This window comes from Microcebus murinus, chromosome 11, assembly GCF_040939455.1.
Source record: "Microcebus murinus isolate Inina chromosome 11, M.murinus_Inina_mat1.0, whole genome shotgun sequence".
Lineage (NCBI taxonomy): Eukaryota > Metazoa > Chordata > Mammalia > Primates > Cheirogaleidae > Microcebus > Microcebus murinus.
The window spans coordinates 54,200,919-54,226,405 of record NC_134114.1 but is presented as its reverse complement, the minus strand read 5'-3'; the positions used below and the strand labels follow the sequence as shown (position 1 = coordinate 54,226,405).

The 25,487-nt window shown below is 41.6% G+C and overlaps 1 protein-coding gene across 1 annotated transcript in view; it reads right to left on the bottom strand.

Moving 5' to 3' along the window:
• Positions 1-2,074: 2,074 nt before the first annotated feature.
• ANKDD1B (ankyrin repeat and death domain containing 1B) overlaps positions 2,075-25,487 on the bottom strand; it is a 54,428-nt gene continuing 31,015 nt past the window's right edge. Inside the window, 8 exon segments of the mRNA XM_076008125.1 lie at positions 2,075-2,136; positions 3,188-3,319; positions 5,544-5,745; positions 9,398-9,493; positions 13,547-13,645; positions 15,388-15,474; positions 15,476-15,487; positions 17,851-17,949. Coding sequence (XP_075864240.1) covers positions 2,075-2,136; positions 3,188-3,319; positions 5,544-5,745; positions 9,398-9,493; positions 13,547-13,645; positions 15,388-15,474; positions 15,476-15,487; positions 17,851-17,949 — 789 coding nt within the window.

Here is a 25,487-nt window from a genome sequence, read left to right as displayed (position 1 = left end):
AGTTCTTCCTCCTTTCTCCCTTGTATGAATTGTCCTGAGATGCATTAGTCTATCATGTTTCTCATAAGAGAGCAACCCCAGATCAAATAATTAGTTATGCTCATTCCAAGCCAATTTGGTAATTCATTTCATCCTGGCTCTCCTCCTTCCTTGGTTCACTCCCCTTTTGTTCCACTCCTGCTTCCTTGGATTTACACTCCTGAAAAAGGTCTTACACATAAACTTTGACCTTCAGCTTTACTTTTTGAGGAATCTAGGCTACAACTAGGAATGGTTTTTGGTATCTATGCCAAAGCCATATGGAAAAACTAAAGTGAATGCTGTGAATGTTGTAATTAAGAATATTATAAACAGTCCTAGCTACTCAGGAGGCTGAAGAGGGAGGTTTGCTTGAGCCCCAAAATTCAAACCCAGGCAAAACTTGGTCTCAAAAAGACATCTTACAACACAGGTGTTAAAAAAAAAAAGGGGGGGGGGGAGGAAAAAAAAAAGGATATTTATAAACATCTTTTAGTGTTGGCCTAAGGTAATGTAAATTCAACAATTAGAACACTTTATAAGTAAGAGTATGTGTGCATATTTATTTTTACATAAAGAGGTTACCCAGATTCTGGGGGTTGGGGGAGCACAAGATCAGTGGAAACCGGCCATATTGAACAGATAGGGGACAAGATTTTTCACCCAATAACTTCTTAAATGTTTCGGAATTATGTGAATATAGTACCTGTTTTAAACATTCATAACATTAAGTGGGCCATTTACAGTCAGTATGAGACAAAGATGTAAAACTGTAAATTCATGATAGAATAACTGGACTGAAATTTCTTATGATTTTATTATGTGCTTGAAGATTTAAAGTCAGAATTTGAGAATGGAGAGTCTTAAATTGGATGAATAGGTACACAATAAACTGACACAATTGATACTTGATTTCACATTTACTTCTTACCTTTCCAGATTACAAAAAAATTGTGTATTCACTGTGAAAAAATTGGAATATACCAAAAAGTACAAAGAAAATAAAAATCACCTGCAATTACATCACCAAGAGATTAAAAAAGACATTGGTGTATATACTTCTGATCTTTTCTCAATAATATATTACATGTAGGTATGATTTAAAGCCAACAGTGACTATAAATTTCTAAACCCAGTTTCTCTTACTGAAAGAAATAATGATTCATAATTTCCATACTGTGGCATGAGGTTAGGCATTTCATGGGCATTCTCCCTTCATCTTCACCCCAATCCTATGGAATAGGTAGACATTTCCCCCACTTTATAGAGAAGGAAACTGAAGATCTAAGATATTAAGATCTAAGATCTAATATTACCATGCCAAAGGCTTACAGCTAATAAGAAGTAAAACCAATTTCAAAACCTTATGTATCTGCCGGGCATGGTGGCTCACGCCTATAATCCTAGCACTCTGGGAGACCGAGGTGGGTGGATTGCTCAAAGTCAGGAGTTCGAAACCAGCCTGAGCAAGAGTAGAGACCCATCTCTACTGTAAATAGAAACAAATTAATTGGCCAAGTAAAAATTCTATATTAAAAAAAAAAAATTAGCTGGGCATGGTGGCATGTGCCTGTAGTCCCAGCTACTTGGGAGGCTGAGGCAGAAGGATTGCTTGAGCCCAGGAGTTTGAGGTTGCTGTGAGCACGGCACTCTAGCCTGGGCAACAGAGTTGAGACCCTGTCTCAAAAAGAAAAAAAAACCTTATCTATCATAAAACCCTTGTTTTTTTCCATATACTATGTATGCTGCTGCTCCACCATCAGGTTTTGTTAAACATGATGTTCAGAACCCTCAGATTAAGCTATTACATGTATTACATCAAATGACAGAAATGGGAAAATCACATACATCTTGCTTTAAGCAAAAACCAAAAAGGATATTTGACTTTCTGTGGTTGAAAAGTATAACAATATTAGTCTTTTTTCATCTGTTAGAGGATCCTGTCACCGCCATCTTCATAGTCAAAGGAAAAATCAATACTGCTAGAAAAAATTTATGGCATCAAAAGAACTTAATGCTCAGTGGAAAATCATTTAAATATAATTTCCTTAGGCATTTATGAAACTGCACATTTCTTGGAGCTTGAGTCAGTTTTGCTTTTGAATTGACGACTCTTTTCTGGAAAAAATAGGATAGCATTTATTATTAATAGCTAACATCTTTTAAGCACTTACTATGTGCCAGGCACTATTACCCATTTAATCCTACAGCAGGCCTTGGAAGTAGACATTTTTATTTCCTTCCCTAGTGAATAAATGAGAACACTGGTACAGTGAGGCCACAGAACTTGCTCAAGATCATACAACCGGTCTGTTCAAGTTCAGCGATGAGCCACACAGTCTAGCTTCACCACTGCAGTGCACTGCATCTTAGTCTTCCCTGAGAGTTCTCATGGAAGCTCTTTTATAGGAAAGATACATTTAAAGTTGAGGGGAAAATTCCAATGTTAGGATAATGTCATATAAGGTACTATTCCTTGTACCTATCACTGCCTGAAACTATTAGATCAGTGGTCTGATTCACTCACTTAGGTTTTCAGCTCCATATAAAATTACTTTGGTGAAAATATGGCAGATGTCCTCATATCTTGCTTGAACAGCTGTTATTACATAAGAGTCCTAACACCACCTAATTTATTGATAAGTTTCTAAAGCATCTTCCCCAGCAATATGGTCAGTGATTTGGGCAGAGTGATTTTTAGCAACACCCTTAGCTGGAAAAGTAATAGCCTGTCTGCCCTTTTCCCTCGAGCTAGGAGTAACATTTTCAAATACATTAACTTGCAATTTCCCAACAGGGGCAAAATGGCATTTTGAGCAAAACAAGTCTTAGTTGTGGAGAAGAATACTATAACCGTATGAGAGGGTTTAGCATTTCTGCCCCACCCCACCTACTACCTACACATAAACAAAAACATTCCCACACTTTTTCAAATGCCCAGACAGGGGGTGACACAAAACCCCAGGCTAAAACATGACCAGTATTGACTGGGTCACTCGTCAAAGGAGAAGGTGCTGACAGCATACAAGCCCCTTCCATAGCTCTGTGTCTGTATGAGCCACAGCTAACACCGAGATGGGCCTGTTGCTGTTCAGGGAGGTGTTTCTGTTCACTGTTCTCTGCCATTTTAAAGGAGAAGGTGTTTCTATTTGTAGAAACTGTCACTCACCAGCGAGTTCTGGGAAACCTGCGCGTACCAGCTCTTCATACAGGTACTTGGCCGGATCAGCCTGAGTCATCAGGGCTCCATGCAGCCAGATGAGCAGAGCCCTATGGCCATGTTCACGGAAGCTTTCATCTCCTGTGCCAAGCACAAGAGGTCCAAGGTAAAACACCACAAGCTGATGTCTCTTTCTATTATGATCTCTATTTTAACTAGACTTTCTGTATGGCTGTGGCTGCACGTCCATTCCTCTTCTGCTAAAGCGAGCCCTCCCAGCTGCCCTCACTGGTACTATATGATAACCAGCATCTGGATTTACTCCAGCCCTTGCCATGCACCTACTGTGGTTGGCACACACCCAGGGAAGTACGTATACAAGAGACAGGACAGCTGTGGTACCTGCCTGGCAGTAATGGACAACCTTAATGAGATGTGGACCTTTGCTTCAGTGTTCGGGTAGCACTAACTTAGGCCAGCACTTCTTGGTGCATATTTTACCTGGGTATCTTATTAAAATGCAGATTCTGATTCCCTAGGCCTGGAGTGAGAGTCTGCACGTCCAACAGGCTTCTGGGTACTGCTGCTGCTGCTGTTCCAGGAACCACACTCAGGGCAGCAAGCATGTACCACACTGCCACTCCAGCTTCAAGAAAACTGCTCTGAGAGAAGTCGGCATCCCCTGGGTCAGGATTATTCATTTGATAAATGCTCACTGGACGCCTCACCCAGATAGGTAATGGGGGAGGTGCTGGGATAGGGAGCTGGGAAGCCACTGTCACTCCCAACAGGAGTTCACAGTTACAAACACAGGACAGGCTCCTTGCTCTGTGGGAGAGTGTGTAAGAGCAGACAGATGCTGTGAAAAGGATGGCCTGAGCTCTGGGGAGAAAGTTCACTGGACAGACTGTTCGAGAGTACAGGCATTTTAGAGAGAGGGAACTGCATGCATAAAGAATGCACTCCTGGGCAAATCTGCTGTCCTTCTTGCTCTTGACAAACTAGTTTTTCTTAAATACCATCATCAATGTGTTACTGCTTCGCTCAAAAGCCCAGAAGCTCCCTGGTGCTGGTGGTAGCCTTCTCCTGGATTATAACTGAATTGTGAATGTTATTGTTGTCGTGCCAACTAGATTATAAACTCCATCAAACATGCATGACTGAGAAAGCTGAGGTCTCCCTCATCTGACAGATATAAACATGCTCCAGGCACTCCACAAAGGCTCCACTGAAACACTTTCAAAGCCCCAGTATCCTGCTGGCAAGTACTCTGAAGGCACACTGTATTTTGGGGACATTTCTTTGTTTTTAAAACAAAGAAGGTCAAAAGAGAGTTCCAGAAGGCTAAAAGACTTTACAGAATACTACATGCCTAATTAGCAACAAAGGAGAAATCGTAACAAAGAAGTCTTTTCAGAAACTAGTCAATATTCAATGTTTTCAACACATTAACTTCCATTTTTTCACATGAAAATGTATCCTTAGGATTAGCAATAAAAAGTTCCATAATTTACTTGCCTGTGCCCTGGGGCCGTAGGTCTGCCCTCTATTATTCCTGGCAATCATTAATGCAAATCAACCCCTGAGCATGGGGCACCTTCCCATCTCATGATATCCATATTGAGGGGAGTGCTTTGAAAAAAAAACCACGCAAAGAAAACCATTTGTTTCTTTGTTTATAAAGCTAATTAGTTGACTAATGCCAAGCAAACTTCCTATATTTCCTAGGTTTTGGTCAAACCATAAAAAAACAAAGCAAAGGAATCCAGCTGTGCTAACCTCACTAATTCTGGCAGCTTGAGTCTGGCTGAAACGATCCCATTGCTTGGAATCATCCAGCCAAGACAGCCTCTGAGTCTATACACCCCCCCCACACACACATCTCTCACGGGGCAGCCAAGTCTGTCCCAAGGCCATTGTCCTACAAGAACCCCTTCCCCCACCTGCCCTGTTTAAGAGATTCTTCTTCCTGGATGGAAACCCTAAACAGTAAGACTTCTGACTATGGAACAAACCCACACACTCCGGACAATCTCAAGGAATACCAGAAACCAGACTGGCTTCCCAGTGATACATCAAACTGTTAAATCCTTGTTCCTTAGTGCCCATTCAGTTAGGAACCTTAATTTCTTTCTAGGCTAAATACCACCTTTTTGATTTGGCTCAAAAAATAATAATTCTTCGCAAACTTCAATTTACTGCAGATTCCCATGAGTGTTAGCTTTCAACAAAGCACCATTCCTGGGGCCCTTGGAGTCTGCTGCTTATATGAGCAGCGGGCACTTACTTGGAAGATCTCACACCAGGAAGGACTGTTGTTCCCAATGCTGAATGCCTCAGGCCCATGTCATCTAGCTGTACTCACCTGACCACTGTTCCTCGATGGCTCTGATCTGGTTATCTGTGAAGTTCCATGAACGGGCCAGCTTCTGCCACTGGTTGGCCTTCAGCTGACGGTAAGCTAGGTTCCAGAGGAGCATGCGGATATGCCTGGTCTCCAGACTGTGATCTTGCTTGAACGTCATAGTAAAGCCTGTTGACGGGTCCCTGACGCTCTCATGACGCTCCTAAGTTGAACACAATCATCTCAGATGGTTTCAGACATGTTCCACTTATTGCCTTATTTCAGAGCGTGCATATGTTTTAGATATAGTTGGTAAGGTGATAACTGAGACTACGTATTCAATGTCATCTGTCACTGGGTCGTTTTTTTCATCCAAGATGGAGGCAAATGTGTGAAATAAAAAGCTGGAGTACTGTCTGTCTGACTCAGGAAATGTGAGGGATTTTGCAATGTGGTGTCCCATGCTGCTGACCAATATTTTCCCACCCTACAAGAAAACAGAGGTGCTGTCTTGGGGAAGGAAAGGTCACAACAACAAACACATCTTTAATGGCCTTCCTTTGAACCCATATCTCCCTTTCTTCTTTTGGGTATTTGATCTTCTCATATCAAAGCTTTGGTGGGTCTCAGATCGGGTATATTCTTAATAAGACTCCATAGCTTTTCCCTCAATTCCTCCTGCTCTCTGGTGAGTGTGAAGAGAGCAAACTAGGAGCCTAACTCAGGATGGGGTTGGGGAAGAGCTAGCCAAGGGAGTGGAGAGGACAGGAGCAGACACCGATTAGTTTTAAGTCACTACAGCCAGGCTCAGCCCCATAGCACTACACCTAGATAGACATCTTGTTTTCTGGTTTTTTGAAGTTTCTTTTTGTCCCTTCTGCAGAATCAAATAAAAAAAAAAAAAAACTGAAAAAAATCTCCAAGTGAAAGCAGGTGTCCTGCCTTCCTAGAAATGCATGTCATGCCAATGTCTTCAGGCCTCCAGAGAGTTCTCCTGTAGAAGTTTGCATATCAGTTAAGGACATGCAGCCCACCAAAAGGTTTAGGATTCCAATGTACTCTCCTTTCCTTTTTTTGTGTATAGTGACTTCTATTTTTGTCTTTCACTTAAATAAAAGTGAATTTTAATGAAAGACATTCTGAACAACAAGATGGAAGCCAATGCTGGGGCAGGAAAAGGGTGGAAAGGATATAGGACCATGGTTTTCAAGAGCTCTCCAAGCTCTTCCTTGGAAGCTTGGCCAAGAAGAAGGGCAAGACCTTTCTCTAGTATCTGGAGCTTTGTGTACAGACGTTGAATAGGAATAAGAGGCACGAACTACTCATAATTGTTCTAGAGACTGTAAAAGGCAAGGTCTGCTCCCACCTGGCCTCAGCTTTACTTCCACTACACCTCACTCCCAGGAATCCCACAAGAGGGAAGGCTGAGGGTAGGGAGAGCCAACGCACTTGGGAACCATGGGCACTTTGCTTTGTCCTTTTCTCTTCATTCCACCTCCTAAAACAATGATGATCCCAACAAAATCAAAACCCCAAAAACCAGAAGGCAAAGGGAAGAATACAAAATGCTCCAGCATTCATCTTTATGCTGTAGCATTTTTATTTATTTATTTATTTATTTTGAGACAGAGTCTCACTCTGTTGCCCGGGCTAGAGTGTCGTGGTGTCAGCCTAGCTCACAGCAACCTCAAACTCCTGGGCTCAAGCGATCCTCCTGCCTCAGCCTTCCGGGTAGCTGGGGCTACAGGCATGCACCACCATGCCCAGCTCATTTTTTCTATATATTTTTAGTTGTCCAGCCAATTTCTTTCTATTTTTTCAGTAAAGGCCGGGTCTCACTCTTGCTCAGGCTGATCTCAAACTCCTGAGCTCAAACAATCCACCCACCTCGGCCTCCCAGAGTGCTAGAATTACAGGCATAAGTCACCACGCCTGGCCTAGCATTTTCATTTTTTAAAGAAGTGTGCATGCTTTGTGCATTTCAGGATTGGTTGGGTGGTCCTTCAGGTTTCCGTAGGAAAAGGGAGGGGATTTGGAAAGCCCAGGTCTTTCTCAACAGTCAGTGAAAACACTAAATAGCTTATCTGCCAAAGCACTGCACTATTTGCAGGAATAACATGAGCCAGAATTGGTGGAAATTAAAATAACATAAGCCAAATTTTTAGGAAGCTCTTATTTGCCTCTGAACCACTGAATTTAACAATATATGACTGGGTGTTTAGCTTAATAGATATATAGATATAAGTAAGAGAGGAAATTAGGGTTAGGGTCCCTTTAATCTTTTCATTAGGAACCATATTGTATTGGGCCAGGATATAAACTTGTTTAATGAACTAAGAGGATTTGAAATAATAATAAATGCATTTGGTAAAAAAAAAAAAAAAAAATTAAGAATATGTATTAAAATACAAGTCTGCCTCCCACCCAGACCTCATGATCTCAGTCTTCACCAGAGTGAACAATGCTGACCATTTTGGGGGGTGGGGGTGGGGTTTCCCTCAGCTATATTTATATATAATGTATGGTTTTCAATGTTTATCTAACTCTTACTTCTTAAAGATTTGTTAGGAAAGAGGATTTATTCATTTGGTAGAAAAGTAATTTATTCTTATCTAGCCAAAAGAATCTAAAAAATTCAGCATCATCTTTCCCCAGTAAGAATAAAGAAAAAAAAAATCTAAAATATGCAGGTATTAAAAATAGAACCAATGAATACATCTATTTCCAAAGAAAATATAAAAACAAAAATTCAAATAGAAATAGAAAAGGTGGAACTTGGTTAAAGTTGTCTTTAGTAAAACACAGTGATGATTTAAGAAAATGAGCACAAGGATAGGAAAAGAGGAAGAGAAAAAGGCGGGGAGAAGGAGGAACTATAGAAATAAGAGGAAGGGAGGAGATGAAACAGAGAATTTGAATCATTTTAAAAAATGTTTATTTTGTTTTACAGGCAAAATAGGTTTTTTTGTTTTGTTTTATAGGCAAGAAAAGTTGCAGGGAGGATGGTGCAACCTTTAACAGGATCCATATATATCAAGACTCCTAAGCCAATTAAACAGGATTGTGAGAGAGGAGACCAATAAATGCTTTTTGCTTTAAAGATTTAAGAGAAATGTCCCAGGATTGGCCAAGTGGACAGCAGCCCAGGTTTGCAGCTCCTAGGGGGAGACACCTGAATGATGAGGACCTGAATTCTGAAGTTCACACACTAGACCACAGGTAGCCATGCAGCCTGAGATGCAAAGGACATATCACAGTAAGTTGAGGGTGGTGTCTGGACATTCTTGCCTGAGGACATAGACTTGAATCTGGGAGAGGAGGGCATTCTATTGAGAAGCTGCATGAGTGACAGATACCAGAGGAAATAAAAATGAAAGAACGGCAAAAATAATGACTTAGAGACAAGATTTTTCGTGTTTTCAGATGAATAAGGTTTTCATGACCGTCACAGAATGCTAGAGTGCCAAAAAACCAGTGTTGAAAACCACAGAGACAGAAAAAAGGAAATATTTTTACCATTCATTAGAGCTTCTGGGAACAGCCCATAGCCAGAGTGTAGACAGAGGGCACAGCCAGGGCGTCAACCACCAGGGGTTTGCACGCCAGGCCTGTTAGAGCCTACGGATGAGGCTGCTCAGCCCAGTGGAACTCTATGCACTCTCACTCAGCTCTGACGTCTGAGGCCGGCAAAGGAAGAGGCAGCTGCTCATTCATTAATGGGGGCAGGGCAGGACAGAAGGGACAGTTATAATTGTACTTACCAGGGCTCAGCCCATTAGAGCAGGAAAAAAGAATTACACAGATCCCACACTGCCCCATAAGAAGATGGGGTTTCCAGAATAGCCCCTTGCTGTGCTGGGATCACCCTTCCTTACCTCTCTCCAGGCATAGTATCTCTCTGCTTTAATGAGCATGTCCACCACAAGGCTATGGTTGCTCCTGGAGGCCACTGCCAGGGCAGTCTTCCCTTGCTAAAAGTTAAAGAAAGTATCAGGTGGTGTGACCTGGTAGTTAGGAGCTCTAGCTTTAGAACGAGAGGGCCTGGGTTCAAATCCTGATCTTACCCCTCCCTACCTCTCCCACCTCTTTTGCTAGGTAAACTTGCCCAGTTCTAGCTTCTTTGGGTCTTAATAACTGCCCCATGGAATAGCAGTAAGGGGTAAATGATAATGCATATAAGGCCCTTAGAATATGTGCCATTTGAATGTTTCCCTTGCAGTTAGGTATGTGACCTAAGTTCTGGCCACTGGCATGTAAATGGAAGGGGCACATGCAACTTTTAGGAACTATCTTTAAAGAGAGGGGTGGATGGCATTCTCCGTCCATCCCTCCTCCTCCTAAGTGGAATGCTGATATGATGGCAGGAGCTTGAACAGCCACTTCAGACCAGGAAGTAGAAGACACATTTTGAGGAAGGCAGAGTAATAAGACAGAAGAGGTCTGGATCTTATTAAAAATAACATCAATAATGACAACACTAGTAATTCATGGCACAGAATTCAGATCACTGGACATCCACGAGAATTTTTTCCCATTAATATTACACCACATATATATGGTATATATATCTATATATATGGCCTCTAACCAAGGGTGAGGGGCTCAAATCTTAATCAAATGGGATGAGCAAAAAGGCTGTTCTGGACATAATTTGGGGAATGAGCTGCCTGAAGCTCACATGGTGTCTTATATAGATTACAAGAAGGTGTACTTTTCTCAAGATGGATAGAGCACAAAGCACAGCTTTGCAAGCAGAGTTCCCTAGACTTCATACACTGTACAATTTCTATGTCTAAACATTTTTTCCTGAGCAAAGGATGGTGGTTCTCATTTGCTTTTCAAATGACCCATGTAGAATTTGTTCAGAGACCCTGAAGATAATTAAAATTAATGGTCAGAAATAACCCCAGAAGAAGTTCCAATCTTAGGAACCTGTGTTTCTACCCTTATGGATTCAGAAATGTATCCCAAGAATTCTCTTACATTGCTAGATATTTACAACAAGTGCAATTCCCACCAACACAAATGATTTTGTTGTTAGTCTAGGCGCTAAGACCTAGGTGAGCTGGAAAATTAGGGCTGAAAGTAAGTAATCAGCCTCTAATCAAAAAAGATAGTAATGAAATTAGGAAGAACTGCATTTTGCAGGCATTTAGCAAGCCTCTAATTGTATGCTGTCTAAATTCTGGCATGTAAAGCCATTTGAATCACCATAATTAGCCTATTTTGGGAAGGCAGTATTCAGAGAGCCAGAGTTTTCAAGCTCATGAGAAATTCTTCCTAGGGAGATTGTTGATCTCCCTATGCTAGGGTGAAAGTCCAAACACTTCTGCCTGTGGAGGGGTGGGGAGTCTGGGGTACCATCCTCTGCAAGCTCTGTGTTGCCTCAGTCTGAGAGGACTGGCTTCTGGAAAAGCCAAATTTACACCAAACCTTAGCTCATTTCTTCCTATCCAGACCTTAGTGAAGTCTTAGAAACACTTACATTTGGTAAAAATTGTAGAAGCCGGCAGAAAAGATAGTCTTTATTCATTAATTAAATATGCATTGGGTGCCAACTATGTGCCAGACCCTGAAAAGAGGAGGAGGAGGAAGAGGGAAATCTGGGAAAATAAAATTGTAAGGCCTAGTAAACAGTGAGCTTTTGTTTTGAAAACAAAGTCAAGTGGTAGCATTGACTACGTTAACTGGAACATGCAGTCCCCAAGTACCAGGGTCCCCAACATAAAAGCCTGCCCAACACTATAGATTCTCTACCCACAAAATTGCCTTGGAGGTGTTAAGTATTAATGAAAAAGTAGAATAAATTGCAAAAAGAAAGCATAGGGAGAATAGTAACACTGAATGTTAACCAAGTTAACCAGGCACAACTGGTGAAAGTTGTGGAATTCCACCCGTGATGGAATTGTGGGTGGTTGTGTTTTCCTTCCTATGCTTTTCTGTGTTTTCCAAATTGTCCACCGAGGGCTCATATTACTTTTAGGACCAGAAAAAAAAGAGTTAATTTTAGAAACTGACACACAGAGAAAAATAAAATAACCTATTACGACTTCAGATCCTACACATGTAGAATGTGTGATTCTGCACTAGAGCAGGGTGGACTTGGGCTTGCGTTGTGAATTCGGGAGGTGCTGGCTAGGGAGCTGTGTGGGTAATGACAAGGAAGGGGAAACCTCACATTTTGGAGGAAGTCCTCTTTGCCAACAGTTGTAGGAAAGCGCTGGATGACAGAGAAGTCCCTGCTTGAGTTCAAAGCTGGCTCTGCCTCTTACATGTGTGTGACCTAATGTCATCAAAATCTTTCCAGTCTTCTCTTCAAAATGAGTAATTCTGTCCACCTCACAGAGGAGATGTGAGGATTGAAGACAAATGGTGTGTGTGAGCACCTGACAGGGCTGGTCCCCAGGAGCCTCCTCCTACACCTTTCAGTAAGGCTGGAACCTAGCATGGCTCTGACAACCCTCCGATGGCTCAGCCTGCGTTACTGTACCCCTTGGAAGACACAAAATCATCTTTCTTTGAAAACAAGTTCACAGGCCTGGTGCAGTGGCTCACGCCTGTAATCCTAGCACTCTGGAAGGCGAGAGGTGAGAGGATTGCTTAAGCTCAGGAGGTGGAGACCAGCCTGAGCAAGAGTGAGATCCCGTCTCTACTAAAAATAGAAAAAATTAGCTGGGCATGGTGGTGCACACCTGTAGTCCCAGCTACTCGGGAGGCAGAGGCAGGAAGATCGCTTGAGCCCAGGAGTTTGAGATTGCTGTGAACTAGGTTGACGTCATGGTACTTGCCAGGGCAACAGAGTGAGACTCTGTCTCAAAAAAATTAATTAATTAATTAATTAAATAAAATAAAGTTTACAATAACCAAAAGGTAGAAGCAACCTAAATGTCCGTGGACGAATAAATAAATAAACAAAATGCAGTATATACATACAGTGGAATGTTATTCAGCCTTAAAAAGTAATAAAATTCTGACACATGCTACAGCATGGATGAATCTTGAAGACATTATGCTAAGTAAAATAAGCCACTCACAAAAAGGCAAATACTGTATGATTTCACTTACATAAGATACTTAGGATAGTCAAATTCATAGAAACAGAAGAAAGCAGAATGGTAGTTGCCAGGGACTAGGGGAAGGGAGAAATGGGGAGTTATTGAATGAGTGTAAAGTTTCACTTTTGCAAGATGAAAAAGTTTTGAAGATTGATTGCATAACAATATGCATATACTTAACACTAATGAACTATATGCTTAAAAATGGCTAAGACGGTAAATTTTATGTGTATTTACCACAATTACAACTTCTTTAATTAAAAAAAAAAAGTTTAAACACATGTAAGTTTATTCATTGCTGCTCTGTTTATAATAGCAAAAGCTTAGAAACTATTTAAATGCCCAGCAGTTTAGGACTTATTGAACAAATTATGTCCATACCATGGTCTACCATGCAGTTGAAAAGAAAAAAGAATGAAGAACCTCTCCATTTATTAATATGGAAAGAGCTCCACTTTGTAATGTTAAGGGGAAAAAAACTAAATGCAGAACAGTATACTGTATATAGGTATGCCAGCAGTGTCTAAAAAGAGCAGAGGAATGGAACAAGAATATAATGTATTTATGTTTGCTTATATATGCCTAAAGAAACTCTGGAAGAAATTAGAAGAAATTTATAATAATGGATACATATAGCCAGTGTCAGGCATGTAAGAACAGGAGTAGGTGGGAAATTTTTACTGTAAAACCCTTACTAGTTATGTTTTTATTTTTGGACCATGTGAATCTATAATCTTTTCAAAATTTTAATAAATAATTTGAATTTTAAAACACATTTTGTTTGAGTGAAAATTCTTACTGACATATGTCAATCAAAATTGGAATGCTTTACTGACAGAAGATGGAAGGTTTCTCCAGCCTGTGCCTTTTCACAGAGAGAGTATGCTAATGCTGCCGCTCAGGGCTGAGGGCCAACAGGGAGGGCTGAGCAACCACCTCCGCTGATCAAAGTGAGGTCCATGCAATTACCTTATCAACAACCTTCAAGTCACAGCCTGCCTTCAGCAGGGTTTCCACCAGCTCCACATTTCCAAGATCAGCAGCTACATGCAGAGGGGTTTGCTGTCTCTGCCATGAGAAATTTAAAAAATGTAAGGCAGAAAGGAACCTTAGATATGATCTAGCCCAACCCCTAACCAGAAAGGGAAAGCAACTTTCCCAGGGTCCCATAGGTGGGCAATGGTGTGTAGCCCAGGACTCTTCCTACCAGAGCACAGGGCCAACCTGCTTAGAGTGTCAGCATGATTATTGCCAAAAAATCATTTATTAAGGACCCTTCTTTAGATGGTGACGTCCCCTTCCGGGGACACATCTTCCAAGACATCATACTTACACTAACCTATCAAAACTCTATACCACTGCTAAATTTGACTGGCTTAAAAAAAAAGTCTATACCAATGTGGAACAGAGACACACTGTAATGCATCAAATGCCAACAAAACCCATTTGGCAACACTGCTACAAGCCTAAAAGACAGGAAATGCACTAAAGCATTAACAAGAGTTATGTTTCTTTGGTGAGGACTACAAACACATTCAAGGTTCTTAGCTTATTTATATTTTCTTATTTTGTATAAATATTTTATGTTTAAAATATAATTTTTAAATTTTATATGTGTATGCCTGGCCTAGCAAAAATAAAATAAAAGAAATGATAAAGTCTAGTTCTGTAAATGGATGGCAAGCCTAACGAACATTCCTACCCTAGAGCACATCTAGCCAATTCTGTTGAAAGCAAACTCACATCTGAGCACAAGGGTCTGTGTATCTAGCAAAGATTTAGCCCATTAGGAAAGATTTGGGGCATTAACATAGTTGAATACATAAGTATATTTAATAACAAAAGGTTTTTCTTTTCAAAAAAACTTTTGGGTTAGTAAATGCAGGTGGTGGAGAGGATAGGTTCCCAGGGGGAGGAAGGAACAGAAGTGCATAATGAGTGCATAAATGAGTCTTTATTCGGCTCAGAGCAAAAATTAACTCATAGTTTGGAATTGGGGAAGACTGCAGAGATCTGAGTCAATGCTCTGGTTTCACAGATGAGGAAACTGAGGGCCACACGGTGGATTAGGACAGGTATGCCCACTGCACTGTGGCGTCTCCCTAACCTGGAAGGGCACCCCTGAGGCTTTTTTGGGAAGAGGCAGCCTGAAGGTCTCATCTGGCCTCAGGCAGGACCCTGAAAGGGCGCCTCTTCCCTCGGAGGCCCCCTGGAAGAGAGTGGCTCAGCCCCAGAGAGCAGGCCGGGCTCACACAGTGCCCATGCCCGGCCTCTTTGTTATTCTACCTCTGCATTCCCAGCTCCAGCCAGTGATGGATTGCTTTTATGAGGCATTTGGTTCTGCTCCAGTTGATTGAACTTGCAGCAGTGATTTTTTTTCCCCCAAGAGGTCTCTTTTGCCTTTAGGCTAAGGGAAGACACACTTACTGTCTCTAATACAGAAACAAAGCTTCCTTCTTGTGGGGAAGGGCTCCCTGCCAATTACAACATTTCACATTTGGAGAGTGGCTTTTGATTAAGGAGCCTCTGGCAGTTTACCTCTGAGCTACTGTTTATCAAAGTGCTGGGCCTGGTAGATATAAAGGATTTAATCATGCACTGGCTGAACCCCAGTTGCCTTCTGAGAAAAAACAAATGGTGTGTGTGGGCATGGAGTGGGTGGGAGTTACAGAAGGAAAGGATAAAAAGAATGACCATGCTCCCCTCACTCCGAATTCTTAGGGCAGCTTGAACTTGATCAAAACTCCCCATAAACACATGCTGCATGGAAACATAGACTCTCCAGCTTCTGTTTTATTTGTCTGGCTTACCTGATTTAAGATGTCAATGTCATGCTGTGCCCTTAATAAGCTGTTTACAACTGTGATATGGTTGTTGGTAACAGCTATATGAAGGGGGGGACTCCTTAGGCTGCAGAGAGAAATAAAAATTTCAAATCCAAAAGATTCTGTTTCATCATTAAAATCAAAAAGCAACTCATTTCAGCAGATATTTCCTAATGATCATCCAAGTACTGGAATTGCCCATTCCAGTGGCGGCCCATGGTTAAATGTTTAGCAATCACTGCCACCCCAAGGCTGAGAAGCAAACCTGCTCACCAACAATCAGCTCTCCCCCTCCATTCATTCTGGGTCTATATACTGAGCACCTGCTGTGGGCCAAGCCCTTTTGGGAATGCCAGGGATTTAGTGGTGAGCAAAGCTCATTCTCAGGAACCTTCTAATCTAGTGAGCTAAGCAAATAATAGTTTTTCCAAAGTCACACAAATACAGTATGCAATTACAAATTGTGGTAAGTGCTTTGGAGGAAAAATAGAAAGTGCTGTGAGTGCATGGAGCCCGGAGGGAGAGCTGATCTCTGGGAGGTCAGAAACAACTTTCCTGAAGAACTGACATTTGAGCTCAAATATGAAGGATAAGCAAATATTAAATAGGCTGAACCGCAGGACTTCTCAGAGCCTCCAAAGAGCTAAAGGACAGTGGGAGTAGCCACAAGGGGAAAACAGTTGCACATTCAGCATTTCCTGAATTGATTTGCTCTGGAGCCCTCACTCTAAAGAGTGTCTTATGGGACTGATGTCCCCATTACTCAGGCCACCGTCTCATTCTCAGCCCTCCCACCTACACAGAGTCCAGCCACCATGTGTTCACCAAGTCTTTGCAGCCTGCTCTGTCCTCCTGGTTGGCTAACCTTCCCGTCTTCTCTGCCACAACCCTACTTGGAGCCCCGGCCCCTCGCACACATCCCCACTGTGGGTGGATCCCACTAGGGCTGTGGGCTTCCAGGAGTAGAGAAGGCAGCTGAGGTGGCAAAGGTGGAACAGAAGTGAGCAAGACAGGAGAGAGGGGTGAGGCTGCCCATCCAGAGAAGAGGGGGAGTGATGGGGAGGTGTTACAGGTGTCAGGGAGGGGGGCTGAAGATCCAGTGAGACTGTGGGCAGGACAGGAGTTGAGCTGAGAGCAGAATGAGTGGAGAGGGAACACAGGTGTGTGTGCAAGGGGTGATTAGACTGAGTACAGTGTCACTCAAGTGAAACAGATATTATCAATGATACGCTCAGTTAAGCACATTCAACACCTTCTCATCACGGTGCTTACTCCACACTCACCTCCCCAACAGTTTATACTCTGTCTTAAACACTAGGCTAACAGCTTGTCAGGAACCATATCATTCATAATAACCCTAGGCGTTTGATTTTATATTCCCCATTCATACATGAGGCACAGAGAGTATCAGTAAGTTCCACAAGGCAACAGAGCAAGGAAGTAGCAGAGACAGGACTGGAACCCAGGTTCCTTCTCAGGAGATAGGGCTAGATGGATGGAAGAGAGATGTAGTGAGTTGGCAAGAGTATCACCAGCACATGGAGGGAGCAGAAGGGAGGGGACAGGTAGGACACCAGGGACGATCTCAGGTGAACCTGAGGGCTGTGGTGGGGGGTGTGAGGGGAAGGCTTTGTGGGAAGATCTCTTCTGCTCAGGAATAACCTCTTTCGAGGCACTGAGCATGAGAAAAAACATCTATCATCTCAAAGAAGTAGGCAGACAGTGTCCTTCCTGGGCCCCCCACCTTGCTGGGGCCCAGCTCTTGAGAAAAAGGAAGTGTCCTTGGACTGAACCAGGTAAGTTTAGAGCCAATCCCCACAATGCCATGCTCCAAAAACTATCAGACATGGTTCAAATCACATCCCTTCTCTTGAGTTAATATAATAAATAGCAATGGCTCAGCAAGATCAGAGAAAATAATATTCTCACAGGAGAAATGAAAATAGAGTGAAAAACAGAGGAATGTTTCTCATCTAATTCCAGCACAGAGGGCCTTTCTCATTCCTACCAAAGCCAATGCAAACTTTTGAAAACCTACATTAGTATAAAGGATTAACTTTCAAAAGAAAAACAGGATCATTCAGTGAAAGGGGAAAATTATCACTCTTCTTTATATTCATAGCAGCTTCATCATTTTCCCAGACTGATAAAATTAATACAAGAGTAATGGAATCTCTAGAAATACAAGAATGATTTATTGCAGCAAATACAAACATTTAAAACATAAAGATTACATTTTATTCAGGAATTTCAATGACTTTCTAAAATTCATCTCTGGATTTTATTTCTTAAGACTCAGCCTCCAAAAGAAGTCCATCAGCCTTCCCAGAAAGAATTTGTCCCTTGTGAAACATCTCCTCCCCTACAGGTATCTTCAGGGGATATCTCCCTGGTATAGCCAACCTCGTGGGGCCAAGACAAAAGCGCATAACATTGGAATAGACTCACTTCCACTTTCTGGTGCAGATCCACGTTCTCACTGAGAAGAAAGTTGACAAGGGATGCATGGCCATTCCGGGTAGCTATCTGTAAACCACTGATATTGAGCTGTCAGGGACAGATGGAGAGCAAGTCCCATTAGAATCTAACCTGCTGTCTGGTATTTATCACATGGTAATCAATTAATATAATGAAATAGTACAACTATAATCATATGCCACATAACAACAGATTTTGGTCAACAATAGACCACATCTTCAGTCCCCAGCCCCCATGCTGCAGACTGGTACCGGTCCATGACCTATTAGGAACGGGGCAGCACAGCAGGAGGTGAGCAGTGGGCAAGTGAGTGAAACTTCATCTGCATTTACAGCCACTCCCCATCGCTCACCATCTCCCCCATCCATGGAAAAATTGTCTTCCATGACACCAGCCCAGGAGCCAAAAAGCTTGGGGAGTGCTGAATTGGTCCCATAAGATTATAATGGAGCTGAAAAATTCCTACAGCACAAGTACTTACCATTGTGTTACTATTCCCTTACACTATTCAGTACAGTAACATGCTGTACAGGTTTGTAGCCTAAGAGCAATAGGCTATCATATAGCCTAGGTGTATAGTAGGCTGTACCATGTAGGTTTGTGTAAGTATAACGCCTAAATTGCCTAACACATTTTTCAGAATATATCCTCATCATTAAATGATGCATGACTGTATTTAAAAAAGAAAATCCAATGTGTTTCCAATTATTTTGGGGGACCATTACTTCTAAGTGTCCCCCATAAAAATGTCAGAGTCCTAGGGAACATACATGCAATGGACTGAATATTTGTGTCCCCCCACAACCCCCCCCCCAAAAAAAATTCATATGTTTAAACTCTAATCCCAATATGATGTTAGGAAGTGAAGCCTTTGGGAGATAATTAGTTCATGAGGGTGGAGTCATCATGAATGGGATTCATGCCCTTATAAAAGCAGGCCAGAGCTACTAGCTAGTTCTTTCTGCCACGTGAGGACGCAGCAAGACAGCTGTCTGTGAAGCAGGAAGAGAGAGAGCCCTCACCAGAACCTGACCTGTTACCACCCTGATCTCAGACTTCCAACCTCCAGAACTATGAGAAATAAATGTTGGTTGTTTAAGCCACTCAGTGTTACAGTATTGTTTTTATAGTAGCTAAGACACTATGCCTCAGGTAAATACACATTAAATCCCTTTTTCCCTTCTGGAAGTATGAAGTAGACTGGAACCAAGTCTTTTCTCTGTACACTCCAGCAAACCCCCCCTTTGCGCCAAAATGGGTGACTTGATATTTGCCCCAGGAAATTCCTCAGCAGTTTCCTGCACACCCCCCCTGTCTACTACTAGGGCCCCCTCTGGTAGGTAGGGTCTCATAGTTAAAAATGATTTTCGTCCCTGTGTAGTGTTCCCGTCACCTTCTTGCTCAGCTCCTATAGCACCTCTCGTTCCCTGAGCACAAGTGTCTGCACTTGGCGCCCAAGCTAGACGGCACACTGCTTGACCGCACAGCCTGCCATCCTTCAAAAGGCCCAACGCAGTGCCTTGCAATAATACAGGGTTAAGGAATTAGTGGCTGACTGAGTAATTGTAAGATTGCTACTTTCGGGTTTTTCAAACAAGTATGTTGTGGGAGATTGTCTTCCCCAAATGGCTGCATCAGTGTCTCCTGCCCTGCACACCCTTCTGCAATATGACCTTGCCACTCCCCCATTAAGAGGTAGGTAGGGCTTTTCTCTCCACTCCTCTGAATCTGGGTGGACATTGTAACTGTTTCAGCCAATAGAATACAGCAGAAGTGGCAGTGCGCCAGCTCCAGGAGTGGCTTTTAACTGGCCAGTGGCTTTTAAGCTGCTGCTCTCTGCCTCCTAAAATGCTTGCTCTATCAATACTTTGTCTTGGAATCCAACCCTCAGGCTGTAGGAAGGCTGAGGAACTCTGAGAGGCCACATGTTGGTTGAGCCCAGGCAGCCCCAACTGACAGCTGACCTCAAGTGCCAGGCATGTGAGTGAGCCATCTTAGATACTGAGCTCAGCTGAGCCTTCGAATGACCAAAATCCCGGCTGACATCTCACTGTGATCACGTAACAGACCCAAAGTAAGAACCTATTGGCTGAGCCCAGTCAACCCACAGAGCCATGAAAGATAATAATACATTGTTTTAAGCCATTGAACTTTGGGCAGGTTTGTTATGAAGCAATAGATAACTGGAACAGAAGCTAACAGGAATGCTATGCGTATCTCTCTCCAGCTGAAATATAGCTTGAGCCAATGCTAAGTGCCTATATGACCTCAGATAAGTGGCCTACCAAGTATGGGCCTCTTTGTCCTCATCTGTAAAAATGGCAAAAGCATCTATATTGGTTTTCTATTGCTGCTATAACAAATTGCCACAAACTTAGTGGCTTAATGCAAATGTATTATCTTACAGCTCTGGAGGTCAGAAGTCTGAAATCGATCTGACTAGGCTAAAAATATAAAAGTATTATCAGGCTTGTGTTCCTTCCTGGAGGCCTTTGGGGGAATCCGCTTCCTTGCCTCTTCCTGTTTTTAGACACCTCTTATGTCCTTTGGCTCACATCTCCCTTCCTCTGTCTTTAAAGCCAGCAACAGTTAGCTGAGTCCTCCTCACACTGCATCACTGACCTCCTCTTCCGCCTCCCTCTTCCACAATAAGGTCCCTTGTGATTACATCAGGCCCACCTAATAACCCAGAAAAATCTCATTGCAAGGATCAGCTGATTAGCAACCTTCATTCCATCTGCAACTTAAATTCTCCTTTGCCAAGTAACATAACATATCCACAGGTTCCAGGAATTAAGATGGAACATCTCTGGGGGTAGGGAGCATTATTCTGCCCACTGCATCATCCTACCTCTTTTTCACAAACCATAGTAATACTGGGAGTATAATTGAGTAGTAAATATGTACAGTAATTGTAACCATTATTTTATTAATTCCACAAAACATTACTGAGTACCTATTTTGTGCCAGGCACTATGTTATGCTGTGGAGGGACATGTTGGTAAACAAAACTGACAAGATCTCTGATATTACATTCCAGTGGGGGTTGGATAACCAACTAATGATTGGTAGAATGGTAGATCAGTAAATCACTAGATTTAAAATAAATCTGTTTATTAGGTTCTAGATGTTATTAGAATAATAATATCAGCTAGTTGTACATGCAACAACAAAAAGTAAAGTAGCATGACTGGATGGCTACAGTAGGTGATCAAGAAAGCTTTCTTAGGCTGGGCACAGTAGCTCACACCTATAATCCCAGCACTTTGGGAGGCTGAGGCAGGAAGATTGCTTGAGGCCAGAAGTTCAAAACCAGACTGGGCAACATAATGAGACCCCAGCTCCACACACCCACACAAAAAAGCCAGGTGTGATGGCCTGTGCCTGTAGTCTCACCTACTCAGGAGGCTGAGGTGGGAAGATTGCTTGAGCCCAGGAGTTCAAGGTTGCAGTGAGCTACAATTGTCTGGGCAACAGACTGAGAGCCTGTCTCATAACAAACAAACAAACAACAACAACAAAATACCAACCCTCTTGGATAAGGTGACATTTAAACTGAGATCAGAATGGTAAAATGTGCCCCCACTGGGAAGATCTGAGGCCACCTAAAGCAGAAGGAAATTTGTGACGAACTCAAAGCAGGAATCTTATAACGGGAGGAGCTATGGGGGTCTGCAGCATTTACCCCTGAGGCACTACAGGCAGTGTGTAGGGCCTACAGACTTCAGAGCCAAATAAATCTTTGAAATCCAAAAAGAAAAAAAAAATTATTGGCTCCAAGATACCAAAAGAAAACCATGAAAATGAAGTAAATAAATATTTAATTGCTATTCATACTTCATTGATTGTTAAATGTAATATTCATAAAATATTCATTATATTTGTAAACAATTTGTAGGTTACATTTTTTCACCTCCCTTAAATTCTCTATTGGGTACACAGAGTTCTAGGAAATCACAGACAATCATAAATTAGGTGAGTTTGTTGTAGCCAAATAATTGTAAAAGCAAAAACAGCCTTTTAGAGTAATTAACAACAAACAAAAATGTATTTCAAGTGGAATGTGGGAGCACTTAAATATGTTTGATAAGACATGAAGTTGGACTTGCAGAAATATGAGTTCTTAGGACCTACAAAAGTCATCGTCAGACCCAGGGCAGTTAATAAAGCCCTGAAAAGAGCCTGCTGCCCAAACTCTGCCTCCATCCAGCACAAAAGGAGGAAGCTGCTGTCCACAAAACTCATAATCTTACTCCAGTTTCCTCCTCAGAAGTGACTCAACCCTTTATCGGCTCCCCATGCTGATGCAGGGGCGAGGGGGTGGGGCGGGGGGCACAAAAGCAATTTGGAGACCAAGGCTGATAGTGTCAACAGGTGAAGCATTTCCAAGCTCAAATACAGCAATCATCTACAGGTGTGAAAGCAAAACTAGGTCTGACCCACCCCGTGGAAACATGTGTCCACACTGCTTGCCTCACCAGGGCTTCACCAGGTTGACAGAGACAGTGTAGATAGCAGTGGGGGCTGAGGTGGTTGATCTGAGCAGTGTGATGACGAACTTGGGAAATACTCTAGAAGAAATAAAAGCTGAAAAATGGACTCAGGACAATTTCCAGTCTGCCTAGAGCCTGTTCACAAGGTAGCTGAGGCCATTGGCTGTGAGAATATGGTCAACAGAGAGGCTGCAGTTTTAGTCCGGTGGGAGAACGTTTGCTTGTGAAAATCACTACAAAACAAAATCCCTGTGAGGGCAAAATAATCAAATACAAAAGTGAGGGAGAGGACAGAACAGTGAAGTGAGCCTAAGAGAGTCTTGCTAACCGGGGAGACCTTCCCAGGGACTTAAGGGGGATACAGACTGGGGACAGGGCAGCAGCTGTGCAATGACCGAACAGTAGCATAGCTCTCCACATTCTGAATATTTCATGGTGCCCATGAATTCTTAACTTTGTTTGCTTTATTACATCAATAACCTTGCAACTTTAGTGGAAATCAACTCACACCATCTTCATTTCCACTTTCCCTCACTATCCTTGTCTCTCTCTCTAAAATTGAATATTATTATATTAATATTTATTTATATTTTATTATTTATATTATTTTCAATTGATGTTCTATGATGAAAATTGTCTATATTGCAATATAATTTTAGTATCTACCATTAAAATTTTCAATGGCCATATAATTTCCAAGAAATAGATGCACCAAAATTTTTATTCTGCCTTCTCCTACCATTCATTCCACATATATGCTGTATCTAATTCTTGGCTATTGTAGCTAACTTTATCACCTATTTTAATGCATGTAGCTAGCTTTTCCCTCCCTTTAGAGTATTCCCTTAACATAATTTCCCATGGGTGAAAAGAAAGTGACAAATTGCTTTTCAAAGGGGTTGTACACACATATACTCCCACCAGCAAAATACAGGGTATAAAACATTACCAGTTTGGGATTTTAATCTCAATTCTAGTGTTTCACTTTGTACCTTTTGAAAAGGAATTGTTTATACAATGTGCTGATATAAAGATCTCTAAGACTGGCCGAGCGTGGTGGCTCACGCCTGTAATCCTAGCACTCTGGGAGGCCGAGGCCGGCGGATTGCTCGAGGTCAGGAGTTCGAAACCAGCCTGAGCAAGAGCAAGACCCCATCTCTACTATAAATAGAAAGAAATTAATTGGCCAAATAATATATATAGAAAAAATTAGCCGGGCATGGTGGTGCATGCCTGTAGTCCCAGCTACTTGGGAGGCTGAGGCAGGAGGATTGCTTGAGCCCAGGAGTTTGAGGTTGCTGTGAGCTAGGCTGACGCCGCAGCACTCTAGCCTAGGAAACAAAGTAAGACTCTGTCTCAAAAAAAAAAAAAAAAAAGATCTCTAAGATATATTGGCAATCAAAAGAAATAAGTAAACCAAGATGCAGAGCAGCATATACTATATAGTGTGCTACCATTTATGTGGTATTGGTGTATGTAGGTGTCTGTGTCTAATCACATTTTCCATGTGAATGCATGGAAAATTCCTGGAAGACTAAATAAATTATTAATGATGTTAGTTCTGAAGAATGACATTGAGATATGAGGTTGGAATAAGATACTTTTTCATCATTTACCCTTTGGAACTTTTCAAATTTTTTTGTCATGAGTTATTTTCATTATAATGAAATAGAAAAATAGAAAAAGGAACTATCTGAAAACAAGGCCATTGCAGTGGAGTCAGATATGAGTTTGAATCTTTGTACTGTCATTGACTAGTTGTATGATCCTGAACCAGTTCCTTAACTTTTCCAAATTCTAGTTCTCTGATCTAAAAAAATGAAGATAATAATACAGTCTCAAAAGTTTCAAAGCTTCTCAGTACACACATACAAAAATGTTCTGTCTTTAGAAGAAAGCTCCTTCTGCTAAGTTTAATTGCCTAAAAAAAAAAAAAAAAAAAAAAGAAGAAAGCTCCATCCTGCCTTCTTCACGCTCCAGGCTGACCACTTGAGCTCTCAACATGATAAACTTTTTCCCCCCAGCATTTGCTCCGTATAAGCCAGGCAGGTACTAGTTTCTATGCAGAAAACAAAGTAGAATAAGAGTATCTGTGTTTAAGAAGTGACAAGTACTTGCTCCTTTTGTCCCATCTTCAATTATTCCTTCCTCAAAGGAATATAAAAAATGGTATTCCTTTAGAGGAGATGTTAATTAGGGGATATTAGAAGTAAATCATTAATTCTTACCAAAATCAAAGCATATTATAAATATTAATTCAACAAAATCCCAGTGAGTAGATTGATGCAGAACCAGAGTCCCGAAAGAACATTTAAGCTCCCACTGGATGCGTAAGCATGCCTGGAGTACGTACTTTATTTGGAATGTTGATATCACTTCCTGCTGCCAGTAACACTTTGCTGCATTCTTCATGACCTCCTTCAACAGTCAGAAAGAATGGTGTTTCTCCATTCTAACAACAGGAAAAATGATTTAAAATTAATTGTCCCTTGTTATGGAACGAAATTACTTGACAAACGGTATGTTTTCTCTATACCTTTTGCATATTACTCTTAATAACAGATAGCATTTTATCTTTGTTTTAAAACACTACTTCATTAAAAAAAAAGAATATGAAAATAAGTATTAAAAAAAACCAGCATTTTGTCTTCAAATGGTGTTGCATGAAAAAATGTATTTAAAAAATGAATAGCATTTATTGAGCAACTATGTTTCTGCTGATACTGCCAAGACTATGTGCTTTGGCAGCACATAGTTAACTATGGTACAGTTAACTCACACAAACCTATAAGGTCAGGGTTAGTATTATCCTCATTTTACGTGTAAGAAAAGCGGCAGAGCTAGGATGCAAGTCCAGCTGTTTGGCTACAAAGCCTGCACTCTTAACTATTCTTCCATGGCACGTCCTTTCAGACTTTCCATCCATCATTCACACTCTTCACATTTATTTACTAATTTATGTAGCAAACATTTATTCAACTGTGTGTATTGGGATTGGAAGATACATAGAACACAGACACTGCCCACAAGAAGGTAACAGCCTGTTAAGAAAGATAATCTTGGAAAAGGGAATTATAATACAGCATGAAACATAAAAAATTAGAAGTATACATG